The following is an 18857-nucleotide window of genomic DNA, read 5'->3' as shown; positions in this document are numbered from 1 at the left end:
ATACTCTTATTTTGTTATGTTCGGGACATTTCTAAGCGCAGCACACGAGTGAGGTTGGGACTTTATTAAAAGTGAGCAGGTGCCAGGCTGTAAGCAGCACACATGGAAGAGGACGCTAAGGAAATCCCAAACACAGTGCTGAAAACAGCAAATATATCCAAGAGAAACACAAGTCAGAGTGAATTTGGTGTTGGCTTTGACTTTCACTGGTGATATTGTTAACAAACTGTAACTGACAATTCCTGCAAAGTATACTTTTAAGCAGCGCTTATAAAGTCCTACTTTTTACTGAGACTGTTTTTTGACTCAGAAGTCAAAGTGTGGGACGATTCTGAGGGACAGTCCAGATGAAACAGCATGAAGAGAGCATCTAACGTCAGTATCGTGACATACATCTGAGTCAAACAGGACAGGCGGGTGAGATATAACTTTAAGAGGAGTTTGATTTGAGCGTTGAGAAGTGGGTGGGTCATAGTAATGCCTGTCAGTGAGAGAGAGACAAAGTCAATTGAATGCTCCCTGTAACGTTAGTTGCTGAAGCAGTGCACTGTATAAAGCCTTTATCATAATCTGGAGATGTCACAGATATCCCTTTCCTCAAAATAATTCAGTATTTCAGGTAAACAATGACACATTGACGTAGCATGCTGTTGCTAGCTAGCTAATGAATGAATCTTAGCTCTGTGTGGCTGAAGTTGCAGATTGATAGTGGGTTGATGTCATGACATTATCGGCTGAATTGGCCGGTACAAGCTTATGTAAGCACGTCATATTTTGTTTTACAGGAAGTAAATATGATTGGATTTTGATATAAGAAAATGAAAAGGTTAATTTTTTGTCACATTATGTTAAATAGGTGAACAATGAGTGGGGACATGATCTGAAGAGGTTAACAGTATAGACACAGAAACCCACCGCACAAAGTCAGCATTTCTGAAATGTGGCTTCTGCTCAAAGTGATCTGGTTAGTGTAGTTTACTGACACCAAAACATTTGGACAGAACATCCATATAGCATTTAGGAAACAATCCAAAAAAGTTGCCACTGCCACTAGATTTCCTGTTTGTCACTTTATGAAAGTGCCAAATATCCCTTTTCCCACCTATAATAATAATCAAAAAATCACAGGACGATAAATTCTTTATACATCAACCATAAAATGGATTTATTTTACCAGAGGTCCAAACATATTTCTGTGTTGCCCCAGGATGCATAGAAGATGTCAGTGTGTCAGGAATTCAACTTCCACTTCTACAAACCAGTGTTTACAATCTATGTTGTTTAGCTCAACCATTGGTTTGACAATAAAGCCTTGTGTAACTCTTTTTCATGTTACACAATATCAAAATGCCACTGTCTAACTGGGACAATCCTACAGTCTGTAAAGGAAAATAAAGAAATAGAGGGGGGGAAAGGCAGTTTAAAAAAATAATTCCATCTTCATTTGAACAAAGGGATGGGGGTGCTTCTGGAGGTGAATGAAGGAGCGTAAGGCTACTGGTAGAGGTTGGTTGGAGAAAAATCCCCTCTGTTTTGTTACACTGTTACACTTCTCTCTCCGAAAACAATATGTGGAGAGAAATGGAAACTTGTTCAAAACCACATTATTGAACATGTACTTTTACCTTAACAAGACTAGTATTCCTTATGTGGTTCTGGTTTGTGCTGTTGAGACAGAAACAAACTTGGAGTCTGCTGCTGCGTGGATGTGGTGAGGCCCCAGCACTTGATAGTAAACATTGCTGAAGAGCTAAATAAAGGTTAATAGAAGAGGAAACGTGAGGAGCAAGTTAAAGGAAATAAGAGCTGGGTTTAGTGAACAAACTGCTCTGCAGAAAGCTGGACCGCTGCTGTATTCTTGGGTTAAACCATCTACTGCTGTCAGGTATACACATCCCCATCAAAACCACAATTCAATCAGCATGTGTAGGCTTTCCAACAGCTCTTAAATGAACTCTGTTTCATTCTGGAAGATTTTAAGTTTCCCCCTCGTAACTGCCCGTCACAGACCACAGGGGGGGAGGTTGAGAGTGGGGGTCTGGGGAGCAGAATGTTATGTTTCACTTTAGAAAAACAAAAAATCAGAAATTAGAAGTCCATACATAAGTCTGTGTTTTCTCCTCTCTCAGAAGGGGCAGCAGGTTTCTCAGAGCTGCAGTTACTCAGCCACACCACCAGGGGGGCGGGGAGGGGTGCTGTTACTCTCCCCCTCATTGTAGCCGCTGGACGATGACAGCGTTGAGGAGGTTGGCCTGCTCCAGGGTTTGGCTCTCGTCTGACAGCTCCTTGTTGGGGAAGGTGGTCATGAGCACAAACTCTCTGGCAGCCATGGCGGGCCGAGCCTCCACCACGAATTGGCGTAGGTCAGACACCCTGAGGGACACAACAACACATTGTGACAGGAAATACAGGTTTTACTTATGTTTGTGTGACAGGATGAAATGTGGTCAACATTAGCTAATCCAAACAACAATAACAACCTGGGGGGTTGGTTTTCTTAAAACGTATGGCTGGTGGCAGCATGCGAGGTCCAATAAACACTAAAGTCTGTCAGTGTGTAAGTGTTGATGTTACACCTTAAAATTAATACGTAACCAAATTGATTACTGTGTTACAATGTCGGTATGGTACCTTTGGAACCGAAAGTACCCTTCAGATATGGTACCTAGACCCTAGCGTTTTCTTTTTTTATAACTTAAATTTTTATTAAGTTTTCACATGCATATAGACAAAACAATACAGCAAACAAGGTACAAATTAAAATAACAATAGTAATAACACTAACAAACTGTCTGGAGATGAGCCACTATTGAGTCTACTGTTCCATTTGGCATTTGTTCAGTTGGTGTCACGTCTCATATAAATGTTCCATTTTTCCCAGTTCTTTTCAAATACATTCTCTTTGACTCTCAAAAGGTATGTCAATTTTTAGACCCTAGCGTTTTCACTGCAAACAGTACCCTTAAATGTGTTCAGGGTTGTTGTCACTCACTGCTCCATCCAGCACTCACTGTATTTCCTCATTACCGGTGACACAGATGGAAGTCTGCGCCTTGTTTATTGTCCACGGAACGATGCTGCACGCTGACATTTTCAGAACAAAATTAAACAGGGTGCAGTGAGAGTCTCTCTCCATGGGATATTTAAAAATAGTGGGTTTGTGCATTTAGTCCATCACAGGCAAGCACAGGGGTTTAGTGTTGCTGTAGCTCGACACTACGCGGCCCTTTTTTTTTTCCCTCCGAGTTAGGATTAGAATATTTGCAGTTTACATAACCTGGCCGAAATTAATACATATAAACGCTTGAAGATCCACTCATTACCAAAAGTGTATGTCTTATAAAAACTTAAGTGATGGTCAAAGTTGTCATGTGGAATATTTAAGGTGTGTTGATTGAGTCACGTCATCAGCTCATGCATTGAGTAACATTACAAGGTAACGTTCCACCTTAAAAATCCCAGCAGTCGGCCCGGTGAATCAAGTTATTCACTCTAACTCCGGCTGCTACAAGAGGCAGCAAAACATACTTATATTTTATAGTTACAGTCTACTAATTAAACTGTCCACGATATGAACTGTAGCTTCTGCCTCAAAACCAGCCACAGCTCAGCCCTGAGCAGAGTGACCGTCCTCTACTGACAATCATACTGCAGTGTTCACAGCTCCACCTTTTAGTACCAGATCTGTGTGCTCGGAACCCCAAGAGAGGGGGGGACCAAAAATGGTAATGGTTAGGAACGGTTCCATCGGTATTATCCACAACTTTTCGCAGTGAAACGGAAACGGGAAAAAAAGCATACCGAACTGAACCGTACCCTACCGTACCGCTCGGTGGAAACGAGGCTTATGTGGTCATGGTTTTAAGGTACCTTCATTGCATCCATTAATTCAGTCAATTAAATTGTGTGTCACAGCATCTGCTGCAACTGCTGATCATACTGGTAAGTGGGCCAAACTATGAAAACTAACTTACTGTTGTTTTGTAACACCAGCATACACCTGTCCCTTTCACCTCACACAGTATCTCTGCCTCAAGCTCTCTCTATGATCACTTATTTTGTGGTTCAACATAGCTGATTTCACTATGGGGCTGCTGTTGTGTCAATAAGCAGCTTGCTCGCTTTGCTGTGGTTAAAAACAGGTTCAGCTAAACCTGAACTTGCTGCAGCTGTGTGCTAAAATGCACCTGACTGCCATGTCAAAACTGACACAGGTTCAGAACTGCAGCTAAACTGGACGAATGTTCACTCACAAACCTTTAATTAAGGAAATTATTATAGATTTCACCTCCTGTGATTTTCCTGAGTGGCAGCCTCTAATCACTACCTGCTGAGGAGAGAATTCAGAAATAGCATAGACACCATAAAGAGTGTGAGGTTTTTTTTTCAGTCTAGATGTATTTTTGATTTTCAATAAATAAACAAAATGTCTCCACAATAACAACTCTGTCTCCTTACAATCGCCACATGCACCACATGTCCTCCTTTCATGTATAATACATGTGGTGCATCCGTTGATGTTTAGTTCAATATCTGTGCCTTTTCAATCAAACTAACCATTTGATTTAACATTTTAAGCACTTGGCAACAGATCTATGAGGCACTTTGAGTTCAATAATTGGGAAACCCATGTAGTCAGACCAGAGGTTGCGCTAGACTTTTTCGTCGCCGGTCATTTTGACCGACAGGGTTGTAAAAATCCGGTCATAATCTATTTTTACCGGTCATTTTAATTTTCGTTTTTAAATGATAATAAAGATATTCAAAGACATTTAGTTTTCATCTGTTCGTTTTTAATAAATCCAACAAGCAAGTTATAAAGTGTGCATTAATAAGGACATGAACGAAAAGATGAACAGACATCCACACACCGCAGTGCTTCAGTTCGGCGACTGGTCTACACGCGAGCCGCGAGCGCTTCTGTCAAGCTGGATAGAGCGGATCGTACCAAACAGGAAGTCGGACACAGAAAAGACGAGAGAATCTGGCCAATTTTCAAAATAAAATAACAACAGCATGCACTGAGGAACGTGAGGGAATACCATGTTTATAATTTAAAATAACACAACAGTGCATAACCGAACACATTTTTCAATACCATAATCACTTCATTACAATTTTAATTTTGTGTCACCGAGCCTACAGACTACATAAATAAAATTGTCAGAACAATATGCCCTATTCATTCAGTGTTAATCCAACACGCTCAATACATGGACATGCAATGACAAATTGTCATTAACTTATTACGTTATAAAAACCGATTAAAATATGGACTTACCCATGTTTAAAATGACCTGTTGAAGTGAAAAAACGACTACTGACGGGAACAGACGAGTGGAGTCGATGTTTAACCAGCGCGGAGAGCGCAGGAGAAATGCACTGCCTGCGGCACTAACGCATCTGGTGTGTCCAGGCCGTTATGTTAACAAAGAGCATGGATACCAAGAGGCGAAGCTCCGTTGAATTTTTGCCAACAGCCACTAGGGGCGCTAACGCCATTTTGGACTATTGAGCTTGGACTGTTGCACCCAGACAACATGCAAGATGTCAAGGAGAGAGGAGAAAAAAGTAAAAGAAAACAGTGTAGTGCAATTAACTGCAACAACTACCGGTGGAACACGCACCTGGCCTTCCACCGTTTCCCTAAGGATCCCGACAGAGGTGTACGTGTTAAAGTGTTTTAATATCAATTTAATATGCCAGTTTTCGTGGGAAGATATATGTGTATATATATATATATATATATATATATATATATATATATTCTTTATTCTTTATATTTATATTCTTTATATATATTCTTATATCATCTTTATTCCTGACTATGTGACGTCGCCATTAATGTGTTTCTAGTTAAAATATTGATTTTTTTTATTATTATTTTTTTTTTTTTGGTAGATTGGCTTATGATGGCTTATTTGAAGGAGTAATTAAGTTAACCTTCTCATAAGTGGATGTAATATGTAGAGATGCCATCTCGGCCGTTTTTCCTCGTTTTTTTTCCCTATATTTTGCTTTACAAAAACGTGAAAAAGCAGCTGTGACCAAGCTATCACGAGGTGAGTAGCATTGTAAGCATAATTAATAGCGATATACTTCAGTTTGTCTGTGTGTTTTTGTATGCAAGCGGGTCTGCTGCGGTCTGCTGACGGTCCAAAATGGCAGCGGTAGGACGAAACCATGGGGGAATTTGTTGCTATGGGGCGTTCTATTGAGCTTCGCCTCTTGGTATCCATGCTCTTTGATGTTAACAACGCTACATGAAGCAGATGAATGACTTTTTCTCTGCAGTGTGAAAACGGCACTTAAACCACTGACTGTGCACTCCGTTGCCAAGTGGGCAGGGGTGGTAATTGCAACCGGTCAAATGACCGACGGCCTTCAGATTTTCCGGTCATTGTTGTAAAAAAACAGTCAATGACCGAGAATATCCGGTTAACGTGACCCCTGAGTCAGACACACACGTAGGTCTGCGGTCTTAAATAGGCCAGTAAACTTTTCCACAGACCTGCAAAAGCTGTAGCTGTTTATTCTAGGTTTGTGTGCATGCCAACTTCAAGTTGAAAAGAGCTCATCAATCACCTGTGGGTATAGTTGAACCTTTGGACCAGCCTGCCGCCATCGGCCAGTCGGATCTGAATGTTAGTGACGGGCTGGGAGGAGTCGAGGGTCACTGAGGCGCTGGCTTGAGCCTCGTTGGCAGCCTGGTCCTGCTGGGAGGTGGCTGGTGCTGAAATTAACTCTGGGGTGGCACTAGGGGAGAAAGAGGATAAAAAAAAGATGGAAAATTACTCAGGCTTGATACTTTGTCAAACTGCACCCCTTGTTTTAAAAGCATTTGGTAACCTTGGTTTGAAAAGTGCTTTGTAGGTCCAATATGTGTATGTTTAACATTATTAGGAGACATTTAATTCTTCAATTTATTTGGAAAAAGTAATTGTGAATTAAAGAGATATGTGGTTTTACTGGACACTGTCAAATGTTTTTGCAGAATACAATATCAGTGACCCAGAGAAGCAGCAGGAAATGGATGGATGGATTAAGCAATGTAAGAGAATCAATTCAACGAAGAATAAATTGAAAACTTGGCCATTATTTGATGGTGAGCTTCCTTCCCATTGTAGCCAGCAGCATTGACAGCGTTAGCTAAAGATACAATGATGTTGGCTGAAATTCTAGAAAACAACGTATTGAACAGCCTCCTGCAGCAAAACTGACCGTTTAAACAATCCCATTTTTAGTTTACAGATGTGTAAGGGCCCTGACACGCCAAGCCAGCAATTAGCTATTGTTTAATATCAGGCCATCAATGAATGTCTGTTGACGAAGTTTTTGCAGTGTGTCCCACACCGTTGGCACATGTTGGCTATTTTTCGGCCGAATTAACGTCAGAAACGGCAGAGCCCATTGGTGAGAGAAATCACACTGATTGGTGAGAAAAGCAAACAGCCAAAGTCAAGAGGGAGTGGATCGAAACAAACCTGTTATGTTTGGAAAATTGTTTTTTTTTAGCTACTGAGCTCTTTAGCAGAAACTGTTCATGATGGTGTTATTTTTGCTTTAACAAACATTAACAACACAGCTGGATGTTGGCTGTGTTGTTAATGTGCTAACTGGCTAACTAGCATCCTAAATCCGTCCTATCAGTCTTCCGGTTTCCCTTTTTGAATGATGGATACAGACTACTGCCACCTGTTGGTGTGGAGAGTTATTTCCTCTCATGCAGGTGCAGTGTGTGCATGCTAGTTGGCTGTTGCCTTTGTGGCGTGTTCAAGCAGTACTTTTTGGCTGAGACCCAGGCAACGTGAGGCAATGCAACTGCCAGACTTTGTCACTACTAGTTCTTAGATGTTGGTTTGGTGTGCCTGGGCCTTGACACGACAGACACTACAGCAGGCAAGAGAAAATATTCAAGACTGTAGATGAATTGTAAGACACCAAATTTGTATTCCTTCTAAATATTAAATATTTTATTCTAACAACTGTGACAAATTTGTTAATTGGATGGTAACTGTGTGGAACTTACAGTTTGTGTCATTTTAAGCATTTTGCTTTTTGGAGGGTTACTATAAAGGCATACTTTGTCAACTGTTAACCAGTTTTGTATCATTATGCGTGTAGTATATGTAAATGAACTGTAGTAAACTTCACTTTAATAGCGCACAGATCTCCCTGCTCAACTCTCAGCTCAAACATGTCATCTGGCAGATTTTCGCTGGCTCTAGGGCTGTTACTCAAACTACACATTGTACTTCCTTGTTTATATGCCCGCTGCCACCACAGACACAAGAGTATAGATGCGGACCAAGAGACAGAGCCACTCTCTCTCTCCATCTCAAACTCAGACCAAACTCTGATCAAACTGTCAAACTAGGCATAGTGTTAAATATGAACCAAGATTCTGTTGGTTTGCCTACTTCCATTTGGTTTAGTTGAGGGGTGGTGTCTGGGTAGAGCATGCAGGAGGCAGGAGATAACACGGATCACACCACTGTCACGCAGCTTGTTCGGAATTTGGTCATAAACTACAGAAACTCTTGCTTTTCCTTAAAGTTGTGTGACGATTTTGGCTTCGGCCCTTACCAACAGAAGTTGAATCTCGTCTTCTCTACAGTTAGACACTATTATTGCTGCTGTCATGTAAAAGAGCCTTCGTCTTCACGCAGGCCACATGACAAAAATGTCATCAACACACTCACTCACTGTGAATTTTTTGAATCATTACCTGCTCTATTTACACATGGGCTCAAATGGACATTACACAAATTTGTACAAGGGAGCTGGCAGTGTAAAGATCATTTAATGTCCAGTCCGACTAATTGGGACATTTGTATTATCAGATACAGCTCCTCCAGATAATGGCTAGATAATGACAGGCTTGCAGTGCATGTGTGAAAGGGGTTGTAGTTTAGTGCATTGTAACACAGGAAGAATTTGTGAATAGGAAGTTGGCACCATGCTGTTTCCTGTATTGTGTAAACGGAGGCTGAAAAAACTGAGATCAAACAGTAAAACTAAGCAGTGCTTATCAAATATAAACTGAGATTCTGGCACTGCGTTGCCCATTTCTCCCCTAAAATGTTTTCACAAACATATTTTAGCTTACCATTTAACTGCAATACGAGACTGGCTGGCTGCCATATTGTTTTCAGACCAGCCATACCAACTTGCATGATGTCACCCACCAGCAAAGCCTTTATTGGTCTGGTGAAGCACAGTGCATCCTGGTAGTTGCAGGTTTTCTACCTCTTGGCAAAAGTGAATTCAACAGTCCTTTTTTTCTGTTTTGTCTGGTCATGTAGCACCAATTTCAAAAGTATTTGCAACTTTCTACTGCATAGACACACCGGTTTTATGAAAAGACCATCTTTCCAGTAGTAAAATGCTTCTCTGGGTGTTGTTAAAATCCCCAGATCTCACTTTGAAAGTGTCAGAGACAACTCTGTCCTTGAGATTTAAATGTGCTCCAAAAGTGCCACATTACTAATTAGAAACCAGTCATTTATCTGGAATGAGCCCGAGCACAGTCAATAGCCAGACAAATGATGATTCATTCGCACGTAGGACAAGTACGACTGGTTTACCAGCTTTCATTTAGACCTTGCATTGATTCAGCTGCTGCTTTTTGATCAGTAATGTTGTGCTGAAGAAAAACAAAACAGAAACCATGTTAAATTTAAAACAACAAGACTGCTCATCAATCTCACCTTCCCAACTTCTGTCCTTCACCTCCAAAGGCCTTGAAGGCCACCTTGGGTTTGGAGAAGTCCTCGTCCCTGTGGTCCTCCATGTCTAGGTTGACTTGGCCCCCTCGAGACCGCTGTCTCAGCTCGAGGGGAATCTCCCTGCAGGGCGATAATCAACAAGTGAACAGGGGAAATTTAGCTGTCCACATGTATATAGCCTGTCATCCCAACTACGTTTGTCTGATGATTTCCTGTCATTAAAACACTAGCAATAATTAATATTACTGTCATTTTGAGACCATTTTACGCCATTAATATAATGATAATATATAAGCACAACAATGCAAGTACATCCTTTCTAAGAGCAATTAACTTTTAATTCGTAGGAGCAAAGAGACACTAGAATAGGAATATGAAAAAAATTTAACATGTTTTTTCAAGACTAATAAGCACTAGCTAAAATATACAAGAAAGTTTATAAAAATGATGGTATTTCTATAGGAGTAGTCCAAAATTAGTCAGTTTGAGACTTTGTGATAAATTGGCATAGCCAGGAATGGAAGGCCTGGGAACCGGGTGTTGGGTGTTGTTGCTGGTGAATTTACAGAGAGGAGGATGAAATTGTTGGAGGGTAAAACTACAAATGACAGACTTTTTGGCTTGTTGCCAGGGGTTGGCAAGCTAACTACCATCAGACCTGTGCCTTTTCAACTCCGAAAGCACAGCTGCAGGCTACCAGCAAGCTACACTGTGTCATCTTTGAAGTGTTTATTTATGTATTTTTTTCCAACTTGCACAAGTGAGTGAGTGTTGAGAGAAATAAAAAAGGAGAATCTCAGCACTCAAGTCTTACAGTGGTTGGGAAAACCCTCCTGTTTATTCTTGCATCAGGTTGGTAACATTCTCATGTCAACAAACACACATGTAAACACAATGGGCAATATCGAGGTCAGCAAAAGGATCAAGGTCATGTACATATGATAAATAAACATTAAGGACACAGTGTTGTCTAATGGACCTCTGATGAATCTATACGTAAATTAGAATAAGTTAAACAGAATATTCTCACCCCCTTCTGATTGCCTCAAGGAAATTGGCATTTCCAGGATCGTTGTAGTTTCTGAGCTCACCATTATCAAGACTGAAACCTGTCTTCCACAGCTTCAGCACCACGTGTACCTAACACACACAGACACACACAAACACACATTTCTTGTGAAGGCGGTCATTCTTCAATATGGATGTTTTTCCCCTACAATTAGTGCTGGTAAAAACTGAATGAATTCGTATCTTCTACTAAGACTTTTCTTGATGTTTGGTATGTACCAGGTCTGTGCTGGTATGAATCGGGTTTGTACAGACACTGCTTCAAGGAAAAGCTACAGCCTGGCACTCACTCGCTTACTTTACTTCCACTCAATACCAGCACATCCAGTTAGCATGTCCTGCTCCCTTGTGGGCTGAAAGATGCACAGGAATACTACTAGATAACCTGAAAAACTTGATATATGAATACATTAAGAGTTCCAAAACCAGTATATACCAAGGCGACATACTGGACAGAAGGTCATATATGACTTGACAATATAAAGAACAGCACACAGTCTGTGGCTGCTTGAACTGCCACATCTCATTAATACAGTAGAATTCCTCGTGTGTACAGAAATACACATTTGTTTAAGTTAAATACCCTGACTCACCATAATGACCTCGAAGAATTAGCAGAGAATCAGGGTGACTGATCACTTGCTCTATTGGCTGAGGAGCCACATAGAGTGCTTGACTAGTATCAGTGATGCCAGAAACAAAGCAAGAACTGTTAAAAACAGGAAACATTATGATCTGTACTTACATCCTGATGGCTTTTGGAAGCATGCCTCTCCCCAGCCACATAGGCTGACTCCTCCTCAGGAGCTGCGCCTAGCCTGTAGCCTCCACCAACAAAGGCCTACGTGGTGGGAGAAGACAATAAAAACAAATGAGAGACAACAGAATCACCAAGAGGAGGATGAATTACAAATACAAAAAGAAGGTGATGAAACTGCTGCCCCAGATGTTTGAGCAACAACAATTTAATCAATATAGACATCCCAGACCAAAACTGATAAAGGTAAAAAAAAAAAAAAGATTTTTAAAAATGTGCCAATTCAGAAGGTGACCAAAAAGGACCATGGTATTGTTCTTGGGAGTGTCATCTTACCTTGGCTTTGCTGGGCTCTCCTGGCCCTCTGCCAGCCCGGTCCAGAGGCACAGCCCCATGTTCCTTTGCCCCTTTGAACAAATCCTCCACCACTTCGTTGGTGCTCTTTTTCTTGGGAGGCCCAACAATCTGCTGCCCGCTGCGCTCTGATCCCCCCGCAAAAAACCTGGCAGGGTGTGAATAAAGATAAGTAGATCAGCAGAGACAAAAGGAACAACCCAGTAAGGTGCAACAATCTAAACACAACGTAACAACTAAAAGTTCACTAAATGTCATACTGAGTGAGATGGGCCAAATAAAGTCTAGGGTGTGATAAATAGTTTGAGGGAATGTAAGATGGTGCAATGAATGTTTTGCAAATCATAGCGCTACAATGTAAACAAACATGCAAGAAGAGACATGTCATCAACTTGTATCATCTCTCATGTTCATGAAGATGTGGCAAAACAATAAACAAGCTCTGGCCACATAGTGCTGGCATTCTATGTATCAGAAAAAGAAAAAACAAGAAGATTGTAAAGCCATTTGGGGCCAGGGAATAAACTGCAATGCAAATGAAATGCAGATTGTGCAGAGTGAGTTAGAAGTAAGGATTTAAGCAGTAGCATTAGGGTGCAGTCACACAAGCAAAACCTGCGAATATTTGACTCCCGTTCACTTCCATTCAGTGTAAGCAGAGGGGCGAATAAAACAATTGCTGCCAGTGGCATGGCAAATTCACATCTTTGCAACGCATGGAGTTCAACTTTGGTGGATTTTGACCGGCAAAGCGAGACTTTGCCGGTCTCACCAACAGCAAAGGAGTGTGTGGAGATGACACCGATTGTTGCCATGTCAAACCAGTCGTTATTGTATGATACTGTCCATGCAAAATACAGACCATCCCACATGTGAGATGCTGCCTGGCTGGCAGGGAGTCAGGTGATAGACAGGGAATGTAAAAAAAATGAAAAATGTACCAATAACATCATACTTCGCTGTGTTTATAAGCAAGCTAACCCACATTAGCTAGCAAGCTAGCTTTCCAAGTCCGTCACTTCAGGTACTGCCCACATTCAACATGAATATCGCCTCGGCAGGCAATGGCCACTCACCTACATTTGCTCATGTGTGACCATGCCCTTATGTTAGTTCACCAATGTATTCTGGATCATTTCATGTTATATTCTGATTGGCTGGTTTGTAAATGTGGGTTGAAATAGCAGTCCCATCCTGGATTTTAGGTCCTAGATTTTGGACTGATTTTGCATACGTAACTATGTGCTTTGAGGTGTCCCTTTTTGGCTAAGATTATTGGCAGGTGCAAACTTTATATCATCATATATACACAGCGGTTAGGTACGTAGCGCTGTAGCTACATCAGGGGTGACATGTGCCTTCTCAAAATTGTAACTATACCTTGGGGCTCCAGCAACTATGAAGTCACTATGTGGGAACCGCAAAAACTGTGACTGGTCGGATGGACTACTTTTATTTTGTCCAGTAAGTTTCTGGTGCTGGTAGAGATTATGAATAAAACAAAGAAAGTTTTAAAAAAGTGTCATTTATCTTCTACTTCTCAGTAAAACACATCTAGCAAAGCCATGTCCATTGTAAATCTTCTGTTCACTGTAACTGCCATGGTCTCATATATTATGTATGATTAATAACTACTGACCTTTAAACATTTGCTCTGCATCTCAAAGTGAAGAAAAAAATGGAGAGACGTGTACTGTTGTGAGACGTAATCGACACACGTCACGTACAACACATCCATCTAGTGATGCAATAGTGATATCAACAGAAGAAATCTGACACTAAACTATAAATCAAATAGCCTATACCTACACCATAGGTATCTATGGCATGAGCCCTATTAACCCATTGCGTCGACCATAAACCCAGCTTTAGCAACACTCAGTAGTTTGTAGTCTGTAGAGCATGAATGCTTTGACATTTATCGAACAAACCACATACACCATGAAGCTAATCAACAATAAAATCACAAGCTCACACTTTGTTGCACCCCATTAAGATTTCTAAAGTGCAATATGTCTACTGCACTTCAAAAGAATAACACTGGCACATTGTTGTATATGTGTAAGGTGTCCACGTTACATTAACACTGTTCCAAGTATTGTACACAGAGCACAGTTAGAGGCATCAGGAAAACAACAATGTGAACAGACTTGAAAAATGCCAGAGCAACATATTGCACAACAATAAGCATGAATCCTGCATTTGGTTTTGTCAAGATTTCTGTTATCAATTCATTGTGCCCCATGTCAAGTATTTCACTATCAGTGCTACTTTTAAATACTTTGCAGACTGCCAGAGAGCTGGCAGGAGGAGTTCTTAAACCACACGAAGAGATAATGCCTCAAAACTACACACGTCTGGTGAAAACAAATAAATATTAAAGCCATCATGCACTACAAAACAGAACTGGGGGAATATGAATTATGTGTAACATTTTAATTGACCCTAGATGACACATGTACTGTTCGTCAGTTCAGCTTGCTTACTGACTGCAATAATAACAGGATGTTATCAACCCAGCACAGTCCCTTAACAACCAGTCCACAGCGCTGCCCCGGCAGCAGAATCTGTTGATGCTGCAGAAAAGCACAAGCTACCGGCTTGTAGTGAATGAGGTGAGACCAAAAATAGTTTGGTGCATTCTGGAATCACCCCGCTAGGTGTGACTTTCTACCATCCAAACACTCAGCTCAGAAACACAGCCATGTCTGCAGCCTTGAACAACTGTCACAACCATTTAAGAAGATGAGAAAAACCTCCAAGGGCTACCATTACAGCACGTGATCAACTGTGCAGTGACTTTATTCTTCAACTTATCTATGGGTCCACATAAATCCCCCTCAAGTGTCCTTGAGCAAGACAATCAACCAGGCCCATGATCGATTTCTTTATAAGTGACCTAACCCTGATAAATGATTTTCTTGAGAAACATCTTCTGTATGGTTATTAATTCAATCACTGCAGAAAAAAAGCTGGGTGGCTCCTGAATACAATTTTAAAGATCACCTCATTTCTTCAGCTGGTATGGTAAAAGTGAGGGACACATTCACCTCAGATAGATAAACTGGTAATTAAACTTACCTTTGACCTTCCTCCTCATCACTCTCCTCCTCTGCCTCATGCATCAGATCTCTGAAGGAGGTTACTCTGGGCTGAGTGCTGATGATAAAGAAGAAAAATATAGGGTTCTTGCTCCGATTATTATGCTATAAAATTAAAGCACTGAAATGGGAGTCTTTAAAGGGATAGTTCAGGTACTTATCCAAAGTAAATGTATTACGTACAGTATATGTCTGTCAGTATGCCTACAGTTTGGAGAAAGGGCAGGAGTGCTGAAACAGAAGCGACGCAAAATAGTCCTGCCTGTCTCTTCAAACTGGGGACGTACTGACTGCCATCTATTGTAGGTAATATATTGATGATAGATAAGTATCTCATACAACCCAAATTCAAATAAGCCTAACTATTCCTTTAAATTGTACTGCTGTGAACACAACTGCATATAATTATGGGCTGTTGAAAGTAGCGCTGCGGCTTATAGGTATGACAAGCAGTGGCAGGCTGTAAACATTACCTGGGCCCAGCAGACCTGGACACTGAGGAACCTCCCTCAGGTTGAGGAAGCGTCACTATGTCGTCGTCAGCTCCATCCTCAAAGAAACTGGCGAGTGCAAGCTGGAAGGAGGCAAAATTAATGTTACAAAGAACTCCTGACAGACGGCTACTCAACCACAACTATCTAATGTGTTACTCATGACCCGTCAGACAACATCTCAGTTAAGAGCTATGTCACTAATCTTCATGTGTCTGAGGTTGCTGTGTTTTTCCGTGAGAAATCCCCATTCATTACCCGGCTGGCGGATGTACTGACTCTTTCTCTCTTTTAACAGTGGAAGCACTATTCGAGTGGGAAAACACAGAACATAACAGTCACTCAGTTTCTGTTTCATTGTGCATTTGACTCCACAAACTAGAGTGTGTAGGAGTTCGTCTTTGTTTTCCTGACCACAAACATTATACCCCAACGGGACAACTGATGGTGTAACGTTAGCTTCAGGAGCAAACGTTAACCAACCATCTTTACAAATTTCACCATCATTAATCTGACGTTACATCGATACAGGCTAACGCTAGCTAGCACGGCTGAATGGACTCACGGCAAACTAGCTTTAGCCAAAACTTATTGGCAACCTGCTTGGTAATGACACAGGGGGAATGGACCGCTTGGTGAATGTGGCTGAGCCAGCAAACTAACTGTACAACAGCCCTGCTGTTTGGTGACAGAGAGCAGTCAGGCCATTGTCAAAGGGTGACTTGCACAAATTACCGGCAACACAGGCTAACGTTAGCCGGCAAGCTACTCGGCTCACACATGTCATGTCACCGCTGTTTCTTTTTAATTTCCCGCCGCGCAATCCACCGCAACTCAATGGGAAAACGGAGAAAAGGCGTACCTGCAAATTCCAGCCGGCGGACTCCAGGAAAAACCGGGCCCTCTCCTCGTCCACATCAGTAACAGCAACGAACTCCCTCACAGACTCCTCTTGGCTCGCCATTTTGATTTGCTCCTTCAGCTACTTGTCCGCCTCCACCTGGGGAAACAAGCAAAAGATGATGGTTCCTACCTGGTTTCAAACCAAGGACCGCAACGACACAGACAAAGACGCGCTTCTTTGAATGAACAGGCTAACTTCCAGTTTAATGCGTGAATTTTTTTTAACATTGTATGGGGCTGTTTTAATCTTAATGTCTACAGTCCGTTTCATTCTGATAATCACACTGTGTGCTATGCTGTAACTGCTATTATCATACTAACCAGGAGATGGCAGTCTATCCACAGGTTACACAATAGTACATACATCATACACTCTACGGTTTGCAACAAAGGTCTTGTAATGACCCAGGGATCATAGAGTAAGACATGTCAGTATGTTTGAGTGCTTATGACTTTATGATACTTGCTTTTCTGTGTGTTTTGTATAAGCTGAAGTTGTGTAAAATGGGACAAATGCGGTTTTACATCTTGGGCTCTAAATATTAGCAGCCAGTCACCAAACATTATATTGTTACTACAAAGGTTTTTAGGCTGCCAGGTAGGGGTGTAAATATAAACAATGCAGGCAGTGCAATTGCACTGGGGCCCCTGGAGTGGAGGGGCCTGGAGACAGAGCCGGCCCTTGCAAGTGATTCAGATTGCCACCTTAGAAACATACCTGTGTTCAAAGTTAAATGATTAAAAAAAAAAAGAATATTAATAATTAAAAAATGGTGTCATTTGCTATATATATCCTCAAAAGGCAAACCCATCTGCATCATAGTTTTCTGTTTTCTTTTTTTTTACATACTCAGTAGCTATCTAAAACAAAATGATATGCTACTTCTACATAAGCTATAAAAACTATAAATATACTAAAAAAAACTATTCAATTCAGTTATTTATTTCATACTTTCTTTGATATTTTTGTCAGATATGCAATGACGATTGCTGGGTGATATGTATGTTGACGTTGTCCAATGTCAAGTCTCTATTTGTGTCAAGACAATACATGCATGATAGTGTACATTAGGGCCCGTCATAAAAATGTGCACTGGGGCCCATCATAACTTCCTTATGCATCTGCTACCAGGTGCCATAAAATCACGCATTATGCTACTGTGTGCCACCCTAACATATTACAGACATTTTTTGTAATTTGTCACTTAAAAAATATTAAAGATGATGCAGTGAGTCCATGTCAGGTGCAGTAGACCAGAATTAGCACAGTGTTACACTGTGCAATCACACTCACATGTCCATTGTAGACAATATGGCACCAAGAAATCAGGCAGCAAAAGAACAGGGAAAGCATGGCAGAAAAGTTAGACATCTTCTAAATTAATAGTTAGCTTACATCAACGATTTAATGAATTAACGACTGAACTGATAAATTGATTCAACCATTTAAAGAACAAACAAACATGATTGTCCCATTTCACCTGAATATGTCATCAGAGTGAAGTAGGGGGCCTCCATATGTTTGAAGGTCAACAATTTCTAAATTATTTTACTTGGTAACAAATTGTCCATATAAAAATAAAACAGAAATGCATAACAAGTTCTAAAGTAATACTCAAGGTAGACTTTAGAATTTAAGGTGGTTTTCTTCTACCAAAAATGTCCCGAATTGACTGAGCCAATAATGTATTGCTTTTTATTACAATCAAATTATGTAACAAATCATAACACCTTTGCTAAGGTTAATGTCCAATTGATAATGGCTAATATTCTTGATAGTAAAGGTTACAGCGATATATTTATTATATTTATAGTTGTATCATCTGCTTTCACTGTCTACAGAGTCTGCTTTCTTAAATGATGTCTAAGTTATTTTTCTTCTAGCCTGAGGCTGCTTATAGACATTATTATGGCTTTTATCTCATCTCGTCCCATTAATCTCATCCCATGCCATCTCCTCAAGTTGTGACACCTCAGTGTGAAACCACTGAGCTTCTAATACAGCAGTCAGATCTTAATCTGCATCTTATCATACCATCCTGCTCCCATCTCTTGTTTGTCTTCTTGTGCAAGACTACCGTGAAACAGATGCTGATTGAAGAGTGAGACGCCTCACCTCTGACAAAACCATTCCAGTAAACATGTGCCTCTGATTTCAGTATGATAAACAGATGGAGAGAATATTCTCACGGGAGATAGCTTTGTACCCCCGCTAAGGTGTCTGATGGCGGGCTGGTCAGATGGCACAAAGTAATAAGTACTAGACAGATTGAGAGTATCTTAATTGTTTCTGCGGGGGAAAGGGTTGATGGGGTTCGCTGTTGGCTGTTTGATTTTCAAGGCTAATTAATCTGTAGCAAAGTGAGAAAACCATGTTGTCACCTCACCTCGTGAAGCACAACCCCCATCTCTCCTCACATGCACACAAAGAACAAGATTAAAACAGAAAAATACA

At 40.9% G+C, this 18857-nt stretch overlaps 1 protein-coding gene across 1 annotated transcript; it reads right to left on the bottom strand.

Moving 5' to 3' along the window:
* Window positions 1-1137: 1137 nt before the first annotated feature.
* On the bottom strand, window positions 1138-16518 carry nsfl1c (NSFL1 (p97) cofactor (p47)). Its single transcript, XM_050065340.1, has 9 exons — window positions 16362-16518; window positions 15482-15582; window positions 14989-15066; window positions 11890-12055; window positions 11542-11637; window positions 10759-10868; window positions 9711-9848; window positions 6586-6756; window positions 1138-2373 (listed from the first exon to the last, which is right to left on the bottom strand). The coding sequence occupies exons 1-9, from the start codon at window positions 16461-16463 to the stop codon at window positions 2211-2213; spliced, it is 1125 nt and encodes a 374-aa protein (XP_049921297.1). The 5' UTR covers window positions 16464-16518; the 3' UTR covers window positions 1138-2210.
* Window positions 16519-18857: the final 2339 nt, after the last annotated feature.

Source organism: Epinephelus moara, chromosome 16, assembly GCF_006386435.1.
Source record: "Epinephelus moara isolate mb chromosome 16, YSFRI_EMoa_1.0, whole genome shotgun sequence".
NCBI classification, from domain to species: Eukaryota; Metazoa; Chordata; class Actinopteri; order Perciformes; family Serranidae; genus Epinephelus; species Epinephelus moara.
This window is presented reverse-complemented; position numbering and strand designations above follow the sequence as displayed.